Source organism: Rhamphochromis sp. 'chilingali' (genome assembly GCF_963969265.1).
Source record: "Rhamphochromis sp. 'chilingali' genome assembly, chromosome: 2".
Lineage (NCBI taxonomy): Eukaryota > Metazoa > Chordata > Actinopteri > Cichliformes > Cichlidae > Rhamphochromis > Rhamphochromis sp. 'chilingali'.
In genome coordinates, this window is record NC_137930.1 from 56,820,118 (window position 1) to 56,836,225 (window position 16,108).

Consider the following 16,108-nt stretch of genomic DNA (forward strand, 5'->3'; position numbering starts at 1 on the left):
AAAGCAATCTACTGTATAAGAGGCTCTAAGATCATTATTATGCCATTACTGTTATTAGAATATTACTAAATAATTACTTTCGGGGTGATCATTAGGGTGGGGAAAATGTACAGCAGTGCCCTACGCAGGTTTCAGGGGCCCCAATGAAAGTATGACTGTAAAGGGGGAAAAACCTGCTGTTCAGTCCACAGCATGTGATTCAGCTTGAACTGCAGCTTATGTTGAGGAGAACTGTTTTCATCTACTTCTCATCAGTGCACACAAACCTGGGCGTATATGCTACACTTTCCTGTCAACATGTATCCTGTAGATGCATATATGTATGCAGATATGTCTACGGGCTGTAGGTAACGGAGAAGAGGATAACTGTGAAGAAATGGGGATGTGCGGTTTAGAGCTGCTGTGGAGCGATGACAGCATTTCCACGTGTGGAGCTCGAGATGCAAATAATAAATAAAAATAAATCAGGATACAACAACGTACAACTATTATCACTGCTATGAAAATGCTTCCACCTTTAGCTTGCCTTGGCCATGTAATGCACTCTGATTATGGTTTTCCATCGCTCACTCAAAGAGCATTCCCTGAAAACACTAAATCATGTTGTCACAGAAAATTACCATATGTGGAAATTCATCTCATGGCACCGTGTTTACAGTTGATCTTTAAAAATGTTACATGCTGCTTCCGTCAGTTTTGCACATTCACAGGAAACTTTATTTGCATACAGTTTTCAAACGTCTGTTTGTGACACCAACGGGGAAGTGGGTTAAAGGTTTATTAACTTCTATCATTTGCTTTTACTTTTTTAATTATACTTTTACTGGGGCCAGTAAAAGTACAATAAAGGGAATACTTAGTGTATATCTTTCATGGTTATCCTCTGAAGCAGTAAAAAGAAAAAAAAAGGGGGAGAAAAGTAGAGCTATTGTGTCGTTTCATGTAGGACAGTGTGACAGATGTTAGGAAATAAGCAGTTCCTGGTTTAAGTCAGGCAGTGCAGACTAGGATATGCTAAAGCTCTTGATAATCAAACATTCAGCTTGGCAGATCATTAACTTTGTGGCATTTCTGTCGCCTTCTGTTTCACAATTGAGATCTACATGATAAAGCGTCACTGGAAAACATGGGGTAATGATTTTAAAAACTTATCAAAGACAAGAGTCATAACTGCCTGACTGTATTTCTGCACATCTGAAAGCACACTGACATAACAAAATGTGTAAGGTTGACAGCGATTAAGCAGTACATTCTTACAATTATATAAATAACTACTTTATGTAGCATTAAGAAACACTTAAGGGTAACTGATGTGTTTGACAGGCATTGCATATTACACCGTTACTAACAGCACAGTGTATTATTGTGTTTAAAGCTCGTGAAATTGTTGAAGCTTGAAGGCTTATTGTTGATCGTATAATAAATGTAAATTGCATTTAAGGTCTACCTATTAGTGTGAGAGCTTTCACCCACATGTCATTAGTTGCCATAAAGAATATTCGAAACAATCGCAAACACACAGCTTACTCACTTAACGCTGTCACTGATTATTTGTTATGGTTTATGTACACTTTTGAATGTATATTTGGCTCAAGTGAAGTGTTTGAAATTGTTCACAAGTTATTTCATTTTTAAAGAAAAGCGAGAAATCTTCACCGCTATGCTGTCGAAGCAAAGCGAGAGAGTTTAAATCAGATCAAATTGAGCTCTCAAGCAGCGAAACCAGCGTGGGTTTCACACCCTGTTGGGCCGCTCTCACCCTCAGAAACAGTTGCTTAAAGTAATGGCTGTTTTACAGCATCATAATCACACTGCAGCAGAAAGTGGCTCTGCCGAGATCATAACTAACAGATGTTCCCTGTGACACCCGTCATTAATGAAGCTCTGCAATCAGCACTCTACTGCCCTGAATATTTGATGCTGTCCTCATAAATGAATCTTCAGATAAGACACTGAAGAATTAACTAGCTGCTCTGGTGATTGCTTATTAAACTGAACACAACAGCTGAACAGATTTTAACTGTCAGTTAAAATAAGGCCCTCAGTTTCCCTCTCTTCATTTTTCAGAGTACAGTTGAGGAGAATTCATTCCATTTACTGCTGCACTTGTGTTTTATCCAGATGAGGTGTTGCACATAAACATGGAGTTTGCTCAGATGCACCATGCATACCTTTTCTGCCTGTTGTCTGGGCCTGTGGTGGCATAGGAGCTCACAACACTTTACAGTTTGTGTTACCAATACCAAAATGCTTTCCACAAAACACACAACATCAAACGGTATCTCTGCGTGTGACTTTTCTGTATTTGAGCACCTCAGCACTTGGCCAAGGCTGTCTTTCAACTTGTCAAGACCATTTTGCAATCATTGCACTTGCCAAAAAGAAAGAAAAATCAGATTTAAGCCTCAGCCGACCCAATCTCCTTAGTGACTGTGAAGGTCTGCATGTATGGCTATACCTATCAACCAATTCTGCAGTACGACTCATGAGAACTACCGAGCTAAACATCAAATCTAAAACACAATACACCATGTGTAACTGATGCAAATCTGTATCCTCCAGCCAAGAAACCACCACATGTTAATCATCAACCAACATAGCCAAAACCATTTCCTCCAGCTTTCTGCTGAAGTTAGCCGAATGTGCAGGATGTTCAGAGGCTGGTGAACGCGAGGCAGCTCTGTCTTAATAATCACATCCTCCCTAAAAATGTATTATAGCTCACATGAGAGGCTAAGCTGAAGCACATGCTTCCTAATTTTTAATGTGCAAACATCTTCATATTTTGTTATGAGTAAATTACAAGTGCATTAAGTCAGAGCACACTGGAAAACAACATTTATTCAAAGGAAGACAAATACAAGACATTACATGAAGTCCTATAAAATACATATCCAAAACATGGCAGTAACTGACATCTTGTGTAAATGGCAGATGATGAAAGCTACCACAAAGAGTTTGGATGACAAAGCCCTTCATCTAACTGGAGAACAGTACAACATGACTGTCATTATATTCAAGCAAAGTACAAGCACAATAACAACATAAATACTTAATTTATTGCATAGCTATAGAATATCCCCTAATCCTGCTGCTGTGCTTCAAGTTTTATCTGTAGCTCTATAAATACTGGATGTCTCTGGAGGTGCCACTGCAGAAAGACTTCACAGGGAATCATGTGCAATGTAGTTTCAATGATAATGGTTTTGAAAGTGTTCCTGAGACCAAGCAATGATATTCATTGCTGATATGTCTGGTTTTAACACAGTGTGCCGTTCAGTATTGGTTTTTAGTTTTGTCCTTGCATAGAGAGACATCTCTTTGAGAAGACAACATCTTCTCTGAACTTTTGATTAGATTATGTAGTACAATTAATAGCTAATGCATTTCTCCGAGTTGCTCTTTTTCATTATACCCGGTCACATTACTATTTAACTATGATACTTTGTAGCTGTGATAATTTTTTTGTGTTAGTCAGCTTTTCATTTTTCTAGCCCTTCTTCTTGTTTTTAGCATCAAATTCAAACATTTGATATGCTGCCTTTTCATGGTTTCAAAACAATTACAGGGTTTAGAAAATTTGCTATCATCAGAATCCATCTTCTCAAGTTCCGACTGCAGTAAAGGTCAGAGAGGGACGATGGATAGTGACAGACAACCACTGTGCTGTGATCAGGACATGGCTCAGGTAAAGTCTTGAGGTCCAGCCAACTTAGAAGCTGTCCATCCAACCCTCTCAGATTCTTATATGAAAGGTACTGAAAAAATAATAAAGTTGATTATTAGAAAAGTAACAATTACTGTGCATGAAACATTTTTATCCTTTACTCAACCTGAGAAATAAGATTCTTCATTTTTAAAATGTCATTTGCGAGAGTGTCCTGGCCAAGACAGACAAGATAACAGTTTAATCAACAGTGGTGACACAGACATTAATAGACACATAATTAAACACAATGTAAAATACACAAAATAAGTTTAAGCATATACATAAGATTCAATTCAATTCAGGCTTAGTTATTTTAGCAGCAAATCACAACAACAAATAAGATAAAGACCTTAAAGTATTCTGGAGAAAGCCCTGACATTCAAACAATCTCCCTTGGCACTTGGTGACAGTGGAAAGGAAAAACTCCCTTTTAACGGGAAGAAACCTCCAGCAGAATAAGGCTCAGTAAGGGGCAGCAATCTGCTGTGATCAGCTGGGGAGGGGTGATTATTCAAAACTGTTTAGGAGTGAGAAGGATTTCAAATTCAATTCTGTATTTAACAAAGAGCCAGTGAAGAGAAGCCAATATGGAATAAATGTGATCTCTCTGGCTCTTGTTCCTGTTTCTACATTTGCTGCAGAATTTGGATAAACTGAAGGCTTTTTACAGAAGTTTTAGAGCAGCATGATTAAATTACAGCAGTAATGAATACATGAACTGGTTTTTCATCATTTCTCTGTAAAGGGATAGTTCTAATTTTGGAGATACTGCACAAATAAAAGAAAGCAGTCATATCCTTTTCCTGGTACTGTTTTTGACCCAGCGTTTTGAGTTTATTTTGGATTCATGATTCTTTCTTTTGCATGATGAAGATTGTTTTAAGTTCAAGTTTTGTACAGTTTAGTCTTGAGTTTAGTTCCTTTATTGCCTCTAAGGTTTATTTGTATTTTTGGTTTCTTGTCTGTGCCTTTAGTCTTTGTCTCATCCCTCTTGTCTTGTGTTTATTTATCCGTTTCCCCGGTTATGTCTCTGTTTATTCTCTCTGTCATGTTTGTTTTCGCTCTGTTCCCCTCTGCCTCCGTCGCTCTCTCTCTCTCTCTCATCTCTAGCTCCCTGGCTCGCTCTGTCTTTCAGCTCTTTCATGTATGTCTGCTGTGTGAGCTATTTTTTTCCCACGTCAAGTTGTGTACCTTAGCCTGCGCCTTAATGAGTTTCCTGTCTTATTTTGATGGCCCTTGTCTCATGTGCTTGTGTTTAGTTTTGCTTCCTGTTTCTGTGTCTTATTTGTTTCAGCTATGTTTCCTTGCTGTCTCCGCTCTCTAATCACCTGTGTATTCATTGTGTCAGTTCCCTGTTGTCCCTTGCCGGAACGCAAGTTCATTTCCCTCCTTGCTCCATGCTCCATGCACAGTTTAGGTTGTTGTTAGTCTGAGTCTCATTTTGCCTTTTGTTTTGCGTTTTTGTTTGATTTTCACCCAGCCTAAATTAACGGCTCACTTTTTGTTAAGCCCAGTCCTGTCTATAAACGTCTGCAGTTCAGTCCTCTGTTCAAAGCGCAGTCTGCGCCAGCAGATCATGACAATCCTGGTCAAACAATGGCTCCAATATTCATCACAGTGTTACTTGAGGCCAAAGTAATGCCATCCAGAATAAGTACCTGATTAGGCACAATGTTTGTGAGATTTCTAGGGCCAATTATAATCACCTCAATTTTGATTGAAATCCAGGCCTTCTTCTTTTTACAACGTGTCTGCATGACATGGTTTAAGTAATGACATGCCACCCAGTTGTTTTATTTTAACCTAACAAACATGTCTTTGGACTGTGGGAGGAATCCAGAGTCCAATTCTGTTTTTCATTTATCAATGTTGTTGCAATAACATGAATTTATTTACCTTAAAAAATCCGGGGCCCTGGATATCATATTTTCAAAGTCAGCAAAAGAAAGTTTGTGGTCTCCGTCCAAATCTGCCTCCTCAATGGTTTTCTCACACACCAGCTCAACTTCTTCAGGAGTCAGCTCCTCCTTTGTCAGCTTATTCAGAGTCTTTTCCAGGTCCTCTTTGCACAGGTAATTATCCACATTGAAATCTATCAGCAACAGAAGTTAGAATTAGAACATTTTAATTAATGAAGTTCTATAACGTACTGATGCTTTGAAATGTTACCGTATATTTTAAAGGCATATATGGCCTTGAGTTCTCTAGGAGCCATTTCACTCAGGACTGAAAACATGTCCACAAACTCATTGAAGCTAAGATTTCCCATCCCGTCCTCTGAGAATGACTCCACGATCCTGTTGCGGAATGGATTTTCCTGGAGAGAAAACATGATTGTGTTTAACTGCAGAATTTTGTTTACATCTAAACATAAAAATCACTCATCAAAAAAGCCCTACACATTTGCAATGGCAAACATAAGATATTTTAATAAGAAAACGATTTTCTAAAGCTTTAGAGCACCCCAATTTTTCTAGTTATTTATTGCAATTCAGGTCGTTCAAGTCCAATGAATAGCTTGAAATGGTACAAAGGCAAGTGGTGAACAGCAAGAGGTAGAAAAAAAAGGTAAGGTAACTCATAACTGAAAAATAATGTATGTTTCAGAATTATACAAAAAGTCCTTTTTAAGGGAACACAAAATGGGTTAACAAAAATGACGAGAAAAAAGGCAATTAACAGTAAAAGAGGGTTGATGACACTTAAAATATGCAGGTGCCAGATCATTAAAGGATTTAAAAATCAAGAAAAGGACTTTAAAGTGAATCCTAAATTCAATTGGAAGCCAGTGCAGGGAGGCCAGAACTGGAGTAATGTGCTCTGAGTAATCAACTGTAAAATATGGAGGAGGAAGTGCGATGGTCTGGGGCTGTTTTGCTGGATCCAGGGTCAGTGACTTGTACAGAGTGAGACGCACCCTGAACCAATACGACTACCACAGCATTCTGCAGCGCCATGGAATACCTTCTGGTATGCGCCTAGTTGGTCAAGGTTTCAACCTACAGCAAGATAATGACCGAAAACACAAGTCTGGGCTATGCCAGAACTACATAAGGAAAAAGAACAAGGTAAGCTTAAAAACATGGAGTGGCCAGCACAGTCTAAAGACTTAAATCCCATTGAGCTGGTTTGTGATGAACCGGACAGAACAGTGAAAGCAAAGCAACCCACAAGTGCCACACATTTATGGGAACATCTGCAACAGACATGGGGAAGAACTTTCTGAAGAATATTTGACTTCTATTGTAGAAAGAATGGCACGAGTGTGTTCAGCTGTTATATCTGCCAAAGGTGGCAAAAGTTTAGAATACATTCTGGTCTATAAACTGATTGATTGATGATTTCCTTTTTAACTTCAATTGCTTATTTTTAAAATGCTTTCATTTCAGAGTGCAATGAAACATTACACTGCATAAATTTCAATAAAAAACTGGAAAAATTGTGGTGTTCTAAAACTTTTGACTGGTAGTGCATATTCACGATATTCAAGACAATGCTATTAAATCAGAGTTTGTAGTTCAGTGAGTCCAAATAAGAAAGTGTTATTGCCCAGGGTAAAGTTTGAGGTCAATAAATAATCAGCTAAATAGAAATATATAAAATAGGATGACAAATTTATAGTCATGAAGTTGTAGAGGACCAATTGTGTCTTTAGTCTTCTCCATCTTTTTTCTGCTATCCTTATAACCCAGCCTTATTGTGACAGTTTTACAGACAAGGCCCAATCATGCTGAGAGGAAGGGTGCATCGTGAGTGTCTGTGGTAATACTCTGCGGGGAATAGGGGCTTCATATTAAAGGGTATGGCATTCATGCTTGTTTCAGAGAAAAGCTGAGGTAAATGTGGCTGAGATGTCACAGTGTGCAAAATGGCATTTGAAATTTATTTTTGATTTACTTTTAGAATCAGTCAGAGCAATTCACGGCACATAAACTTTCAAAAGCTCACACAATGTAGTGGAGTACAGCCAGACGGGCAGTGTTAACAATCAGTTCTACACACACAAGCATACTGCTCACATTGACAAAACAGAGCTTTAAAACAGCGGTGGGGGGTTTACCTTTAATTCTGGCATGTTGACTATTAAGGCTAATGGGATTTTACAATCAGGTTCATTGGTGTAGTCCATTGGTACAAGATGTGGAGCCAGCTCATGGTATCTGCCATGCAGCCTAGGAAAAGAAAATAGACCTTTGACTTTTAAGTCAATACTTTCAGGGCATATCTGAGTATTCATCAACAGGGACGCTAGTCTTTGAGAACAAACTTACTACAATTAAACTAGATAAACCTGTCAAAGTGACTGAGTTTCACTGGTAGACTGCTAGGAACAAGTGAGGTTTACTGAAACAAGTAAACCTGTTTAAATTTAACTGTTTTTTCATATATGTCACATACTTCCTCTAATAAAAATGAACAATATATCTTCTTTTCCAAATTGCATTTTGTTTTCTGAATACTTTTGTGCAATGTCAATAAAGTTAAATCCAAAGAAAGAAGTGTTTTTTAGCACCCTATTGTGACCTCTTTTTAGTATCCAGCACTACTAGCTTTGGTCAAATTGATGTCAATGAGGAGAACCAAGTACACAAAGAATTCTCAAATGCCTTATTTTGTTTATTTTGTTGTAAAAATAAATGCAAATTAGTAAAGAATTTCTTGCTAAAAAAAGAAAAGAAAAAATCTAATCTAACATCTAGAACAAACCACAGCCAAAAGAGAGTGAAATGCAAAGGTACAGTAAGTGCTCACTTCTGTTAACGAAAAAAGCGAGTCATTTGTGCCTGTCATCAAGTGGATAAGCAACAACAGGAGAGAAATTAAGCCGTCCAGTGAGTCGTGACAACTAGTGTTATCATATTTATTTGATTTAGTTTTTTTAATGTATAAGCAGAAATGTGACACCCTTTTTGAATGGCTCTGAAAACGATACGGCAGTCAAAAGGTCAACGTGAATTTCAAAAGGTTTACCTAACATACTACAGCTACAGCTAACGGACAGAACCTTCTAGATCGTCACTAACAAACACCTGCATGTAACAGCACTGTTTACAAATCAGAAATCCACATACTTTTCCATTCATTGACTAAATGGTATATTTGCCTGTATTTCATACTTTAAAGAGACCAACATTCGACCTTTGTTGGATAGTGAATGAAGGAGGGAATGGAGCCATTACACTATAAATAGCAGCACTGTGCTACACTATGCAGATTTATATGCATTTTGTATATGAAATAAATCATAATCCACATTATGTTTACTGAGTGAAACATCTGTATATCCATTGTATGTCTGTTCTAGCTGCTCAGATGTCAAGCTGCATGTATTTCAGCAAATCTCTGAATCTTGTTCTAGGTCTGTTACCATGATTCAAACCAAAATATTACAACGAAATGAAGTGAAAACTTACAATATAGTGAAAGCTTTTAATGTTAACAAATATACATATATAATTGGGGTCATACGTCACTGCACATAAGTTACCATTAACACTCAGTTGGAAACAATTTTATGACATAAAACAACACAACGGCACACACAAATATATGCATGCCATTTGGTAAGTTACTGGTGTCTCTAGGCCAAAACTCAGCTTTTGATTTACTGTAAATCAGCAAATCAGAAGCAAACAGCCCAACCAACTCCAGGAATACCAAGGTAATGTTGGTCATGTATGCTAGCTGTAGTGTAGTGATCTATTTTATACAAAGCGATGTAATGAAAGAATGGATGAAAAAACTTAACATACAGTATTAATTGCCAAATCCTGACCCAGTTAAAGCACACATAGTCCAAAGAGCAAAGAAATACCCCAGGAAAATAAAAGAAAGGCTTATAACAACATATTTGCATCTTCTTATGGTCAGTGTAAGTGGTGAATTTATGTGGTTTAAATGAAAGACAGTGCAACATATATCTGCGAGTGATTTTTCAGAATAAAAAGGAAAAAAAATCAAAGTCTTACCGCAGAATTTCTTTCCGAGTAAAAAACGTGCAATCCTGCAATGAGAGAAAAACAGCATGTGAAAAACAAATACTTTGAATTGAAGGTTTTATAGCACTGAACATGATGACAAATCCTTTAAGGTGCAATCGAAATTTGCATAAAATGCTCACAATGACACATCTGTGAAGAATCATTACTGTAAAACACTGAGCGGGGTGTCTGGTTTCTCCTAAACGATGATGCGTTTAAGTACATGAGAACATAATCTGCTGTTGTCTGACATGCATGTGCTGGCACACGCATTATCCAACGGCTCTACCGGGGGCACCTCAGTTTACATTTGTCTTTTGTATGAATTCTGTCTGAGCTACTCCCCTGGGTGTTAGAGTGCAGTCAGATGAGCTCAAGGGACTGCACCTTTTGCTTTCACCGATACACCTACTAAAGTCAACCTTACCTGCTATGCTCCATAACACGAGATAACAATGTGCTGACACTTAGAAATGCCATTACAGTCATGCTTAAGTTATAGCTGTTGGGTTCTAGATTCCCCGTTGAATGAAGCACACTGATGCAGTATCCAATGATCTATTTGAGCCGAAGAAAGATATAAATTCAAGTGATACTCTAGAGATAACAACTGTTAGACAAACAGAAACGGTACTCTAGGAGTAGTTGAAGTAACCAGAGAAGCTCTTGAGAAACTGTGTCCTGAGAGTAGAGTTTCACGGCACATCATCGCTGGCTTTGGCATCAATTATTAAGCCCACAGCGAATCACATGATAAACCTGTGCATATGAGGATGTCTTTCTCTCTGGGAAAACCTGGATTTTTGTTACAGGGAACAAAAGGTCAGATCTTCTTAGATGATCAGTTTACATGATATCCTCCAGTTTGGAATGAAATCAAGACCTTTTGCTATCTGCTTATCAATATTTAAATAAAAATGTGGCCATAGCTGACGACACTATAGTAGGAAATTGTTTTTTGTCTGTCATAAATGAAATTGATGGGGGGACTAGGACCAACGAAACACCCTAGAGATGGTAATAATCAATATTTATAAAGTGACTTTCCCTCTTTTCAATATCTGAGAAAATAAAAAGATAAATAAAATGATGATTTGTGTTAGTCTAACAACAGGAGTGCAATAATCACACACAAAAAAAAACATGTTTAATTTTTACTTCACTTAGCCTTCAAAGTTTTCCAGTGATGTGTTTATTGGCTGCACATAATTAAGACATTAAAACATTATTCACTTGAATGAATTGCTTGACATCCAGATTCCAAACACAGGTATGGACACAAGCTTACCTGATAAGCATCAAGCTGCTCGTCGGTAAATATCGTTTGTTTATTACCCATCTTGATCAAGTAATTTGTTGCTTGTACACATTCACAGCACTGAATGTCCAAAGCCCTTTCTCAATGAAAGGCATTTAGAAGGTCCGCAGAGACAAAGTCTCCGCACAAGATGAATTTATGTCGTTGCAAACTCCTATCAAAGGGTATTGGTGTCCTTCCAGACGATGTCCTCCACGACTGCAAAAGTAGATGAAGTGCGTCAAGAATATATCTTAGTAATAAAGATTTTCGTTTAAGTCGGAGCCAGTGGATGTTGTCTGCTGACCCCAAGGAGTGCAAAGTGATCTGTTTCCCCTCCTTAAGTACCCAGATGGTGTCCACCGGAGTCCAGACAAACCAATGGGACCGGAGCTAAGAAATGAATAAATAAAAAGGCCTACTTGTGAACTAGAAACTGCTAGCAACAGGAATGATGTAACCTCACCTTGGGGCCACTTAATTACACACTAATTAAACATCTTTTTTCTTCTTCTATCTTACACAATATTGCGAACAGACTATTACTGATATCACTGATAAGATGCAATCTGTGCTTTAAACCAGTCCGCTATTGCTAAATTGTAAAATTTGGGCACTTTTTTTGCTCGTTTTTAAAAAAAAAAAAAAAAACATATACATTGTTAACCTGCAGTATGCACAGTAAATACAATGATAAAAGTTATCTTACAGGTGACTATGCCAATGATATTTAATATTACAATATGTCCACCTCAGATTTAATACAGTACAAGCCCAATATTATATTTATATGTATAGTAATTACGAGAAGAAAAACTTGTTTTTTTTGGCTCCGCTGCTAATTACCATTTGGTACAATGCATAACTATTCTGCTATATACGATATAGTAGTAGCATACCACAAATGCAGAAACCCCAGCATAGTTATTATCGACGGCACAGTAGCAAGACGACAACTTTTAATTGACCCGAGAACCTGTTGCACAGAAGCGGCATCTAATATATGTGCATTTCTTATTTATATATTTAATTAAGCAGGTGTGCAGCTTCTTTCAGCAGCCTGCACCGCAGATGATCGCCTCCCCCATCCCTCTGCCGGCTGCGGAGACTGAGGTCCGTCTCATCCACCTGCGTGCTATTTACAGCACGGCAGTACAGTGAGCGTATCCTGACTGCACACCAGGACAGATGATAATTTCACATTCACCCCACAGAGCCACTACCTCTCCTAACCACCACACTGGTTAAAAGTGTCGCTCTTTACCGGGTTAGGCAGCTTTGAAGGTAGCAAAGTTGCCCAGGATGGACTCCAAGCGAGAGAAGGACCAAGGTAAGTTGTGATGGGTAGCTTGTTGCTACGTTGCTTTGCTAGCCACTAGCTGCTTATGCTAGGTAGCTGTGCTTCCAGCTACAACATAACCCCTTTTTGTTTGTTACGCAACATTTTGCTTATATCATCTCATGACAAAATAAATAAATAAAACAGACGGGGAACGTTTTTAATTATATTCAAGAACCCACCCACTTTCATCCGGCTGAATCATCCTCATGATTTAATTCACGCAGCCGCTGTCTCACGAATATAGCTAACATGGGCTAACAAAGTCCCTTTAATGCCTCTGCTAACAAGTTGTAACGTTATTGCTGGCAGACTGTGCGGTAATCTAAACATCGTGACCTTTCTTTCTGCAGGTGCAGTGCAAAACATTAGTCCCTGCTTACACCCAATCCATTCTCTGTCATATTTAAGGATATAAATCCATGTCTGTCAGTGCTCATTTAGTTTTTAAATAAGTAAATAAAAATTGTGCTGCATATCTGAAAATATAATAAGAGGATCACCAAGAAAATAACAGAGCCCTACATCAGCATCATTATCATCATCATCTCTGGTCAACCGTGATTTCCTTTTACCTCTCTTAATAAGAGCTGGCTGACACTGCCTCAGGGAATCAAGCCAAATATAACTCCCTGGGTTTCTTTTATTTATGCATACAACTGGCGAGATAATACCACCCAGCAGCACATCTGTTTGTGACCCTATCCTCAAGAGGACATCCCAGCGTGCAGCCAGATATGAAATTCAGAAACTGCTTGTCTGAATTTTTTTTTGTCCCCTATTAGAGATGATTGCCTGGATTATTTGCTTATACTGTAAGCAGAACAGACACTGTGCTTCTAGCGTTTTCTTTTGCTGTGCTGACTCACGAACAATGACAGAGTGGGTGCATGCAAATAGAAAAATAAATATGCTTTGCTCTGCTGAAGTCTTGTGACTCGTATTCTTTCAGATGCAGACCATGAAAAGATAACTGCCGTGCTGCTCAAGTCACGTACCGGGGAATTTGATCTGGAGTCGATATTGTTTCTCAAATTAAGAAATCTCGGTAAGATGGAAATAATATATTAGCATTTCATTCTGCAAAATTTGCATTTCATTTATGATTTAAATTGTATGTCTTGTAGGTATACATGATCTTGGATGCACTGGGGAATGTATAAACCTGGAGAGACTGGACCTCTCTGGAAATAATATCACAAATTTGGCTCCTTTAGCATCTTTACGGCTTCTTTCAGTCCTCAATTTGTCTAACAACAGGGTCTCCAATTTAGGTACAATTTTAGAAGAAAAAGATTATTTATTTCTTGCATTATTAAGATGATTACTGTCATGAAAAGGCTTTAAAATTTCTCATAAATTGGTCACTGCTTTTGTATTTCCAGAGCCCCTGCGCACTTGTGACGTTTTACAGAACTTAAATGTGGCTGGTAATATTATATCCAGGTAAGACTAAATAACCACTGAATGTCTTTTTTTTCCTGCAGGTGATTAAAAATGTGAATATGTCACAAGCGGCTGTGTTACTGACATAAAAGCAGAAAAGCTTTATGCATAAGTTACTATGTTGTTAGGCATTTTAAGAGCATGTCTGTTTTGCTTTTCAACAGTATTGAGAACCTACACTGCCTTGTTTCTTTGAGAAAGCTAGAAAATATACGTCTGAAAGACAACACATATAATTACACTAATCCAGGTAATTTTGGTGACTTTGAACATATTCCAGTGGATGGAAATTCTCAATTAATGAACTCATGTTAAGTTTCTTTATGGCAGTGTGCAGAAACTCTTCATATAGAGCGGTAGTTCTCGAGATGTTCCCCAATATCAAAGTCCTGGATGGTAAGTTTTTTTTCCCCATTCTTTGGACATTTAACTGCTCAACATTAACTTGTAAGAGTTTCGTGTTTTAATGAATTAATCTGCTTAAATTGCAGGTGAAAGAGTTGTTGGGCGTGGAAGCGATCTGTATCAGTTATGCAAGGACATTGATGATACCATAAAAGGTATATTTTAATGAACTTGTTGTCACACTTTGTTTACTGGATTAATTTGGTGATTGTGGCACCGCTGACAGTTGTGATGCATTTGTGTTTGCCTCTGCTTGTATAATATACCGAGACTGATATTTACTTTTTTTGAATGATGATCAGCTGGTCTGTACAAGAATGGACAGCTTGTTGAACATTCTGATTGCAAGCCATGGGTGGAAGATAGTTACTGGGAGATAAAGAGATCTAATAATGCCATTATTGAAGAAGCCTATAAGCAATTTAATGGTAAGAGAATATCTGCAGACCTGTTCCTAGATATCTAGCTGGTTGCTAACAGTGTTAGATGCATAGTGCATTCCTTGACTTTTTATGTATTTTTCTTTGTACAGATGTTCTTCATGAATGCAGACTCCTCAACAACAGAGCCACTCATGTGATTTCACAAACTGAAAGATCCATGAGCCTGAAGAAGCAACCAAAACAATATGCCATCTGAGCCGGCCTATTTCGAACACATTTGTAGGCAACATTTATCAACTTCTCTGCTTGTGTGATATACCATGGCTAATGTACTGTAGATTTTTGCAGATTAACCACTCTGTATCGAAATGCTTGACATTTACCATTGCCTGACACACGTGCGCTGTCTTGCAGTGTGTGGCATTTGCTGACCTTGTACTCATCCTATGCATTGGGTATTGGACAAAACATGTAGGTGGTGTGAAAACCTTTACCCGTACCGACAGCCCTCAGTTTGGTTCAAAGATGTCTTTTACTTGCACAGTGTGCATTTTGTACCATATTGTAGCCTCCATTTATGCTGAGAGCTGTTTTATGCTGCTTAAGATTTTCTATTGGTTCTCAGTAATTTATAGCTTTTTTCCATTTTGCATTGCTGGAGAATTCGGGAAGTTATTGTGTCCCATGCTGTGTGCTTTCTTTGCAAGTTCAATTTCTGCAAAAAGAAAAAGGTGATTTAATGATTGCTTCAGCTGTTTCTACTTGTTTTATACCATAAAGTTTATTATATGTGCAATCAAAATGTGTAAAATACAGTGCGTATGAAGCTTTAATGGTGTACCCCCGCTTTTATTTTTACTAATATATCTGTATATATTATACAAAACATGTGTGTGATATGTATACAACTCATACATATATTCATACAGACCCATGTTTGCTCACTCTGAACCAATGAACATGATTTTAAAACATAAAGCAGAAGGTTATAGCCTGCAGAAGTTGTTCCTCGGCGTGTTAGAAGCGGTCCACTGGCGCCACCTGCAGGCGGTAATAGTGTTGCAACGCTAAGCACCTGCAGACATTCACTATTATTATGCTATTTACAATATAGCCCATATGAGAAGCTTGCATTTAGTTTTAGTTTAATTTAGTCTTTTTTCATTATCTTTATCCTGAAGTTAGAAAAGTAAGAGCCAAGAGAGATCCTGTCTTTGAGTTTTACATTCCATTTGACATAAAGACGTAATCAGCATACACAGGAGAAATACTTTCAATACTTTTAGTAGTTCAGTCGATGCAATCATAAGACAGTTAAAAATAACAGTAAGTTCAGATTCAGCTTTATCATTGGCCGCTTTACAGCACAGTTATTGGGACTTTTTGATAGTCAGCAAACACTTTATGGCTATCAGCACATTATGAAGTTAAAGGAAATGAAATGGCACATATGACAAAGGCCAGAAAACGTCTTTCATGTCAGTAGGACAGAGATAGAGGGCTTAATACGGCGGAAATGGAGGAAGGGGGATAAAAAAGGCAATGGGA

At 37.9% G+C, this 16,108-nt stretch overlaps 2 protein-coding genes across 4 annotated transcripts; one reads left to right on the plus strand and one right to left on the minus strand.

The window, feature by feature from the left end:
• Positions 1-2,953: 2,953 nt before the first annotated feature.
• Positions 2,954-12,554, minus strand: cib2 (calcium and integrin binding family member 2; the record flags this gene model as incomplete). Of its 2 annotated transcripts, XM_080874284.1 has the most annotated exons (7): positions 2,954-3,758; positions 5,606-5,801; positions 5,879-6,026; positions 7,770-7,881; positions 9,679-9,713; positions 10,979-11,380; positions 12,509-12,554. In XM_080874284.1, the coding sequence occupies 6 exons, from the start codon at positions 11,027-11,029 to the stop codon at positions 3,737-3,739; spliced, it is 564 nt and encodes a 187-aa protein (XP_080730410.1). In that variant the 3' UTR covers positions 2,954-3,736. The 2 variants fall into 2 exon arrangements, with proteins under 2 accessions (XP_080730410.1, XP_080730409.1); XM_080874283.1 differs by lacking the exons at positions 10,979-11,380; positions 12,509-12,554 and having other exon boundaries at positions 9,679-9,854.
• Positions 12,070-16,087, plus strand: lrrc61 (leucine rich repeat containing 61). Of its 2 annotated transcripts, XM_080874281.1 has the most exons (9): positions 12,074-12,317; positions 13,279-13,374; positions 13,454-13,600; positions 13,712-13,772; positions 13,937-14,022; positions 14,103-14,168; positions 14,264-14,332; positions 14,480-14,605; positions 14,710-16,081. In XM_080874281.1, exons 1-9 carry the CDS (start codon positions 12,290-12,292, stop codon positions 14,814-14,816), a joined length of 786 nt encoding a protein of 261 aa, XP_080730407.1. In that variant the 5' UTR covers positions 12,074-12,289; the 3' UTR covers positions 14,817-16,081. The 2 variants fall into 2 exon arrangements, with proteins under 2 accessions (XP_080730408.1, XP_080730407.1); XM_080874282.1 differs by lacking the exon at positions 14,480-14,605 and having other exon boundaries at positions 12,070-12,317; positions 14,710-16,087.
• Positions 16,088-16,108: the final 21 nt, after the last annotated feature.

Coding starts and splice junctions, on each gene's coding strand:
- lrrc61 (XM_080874281.1), top strand. CDS start 12,290: ATGGACTCCAAGCGAGAGAAGGACCAAG. Junction 13,375..13,453: donor TCTCAAATTAAGAAATCTCG/GTAAGATGGAAA, acceptor TATGTCTTGTAG/GTATACATGATCTTGGATGC. Junction 13,601..13,711: donor CAACAGGGTCTCCAATTTAG/GTACAATTTTAG, acceptor TTGTATTTCCAG/AGCCCCTGCGCACTTGTGAC.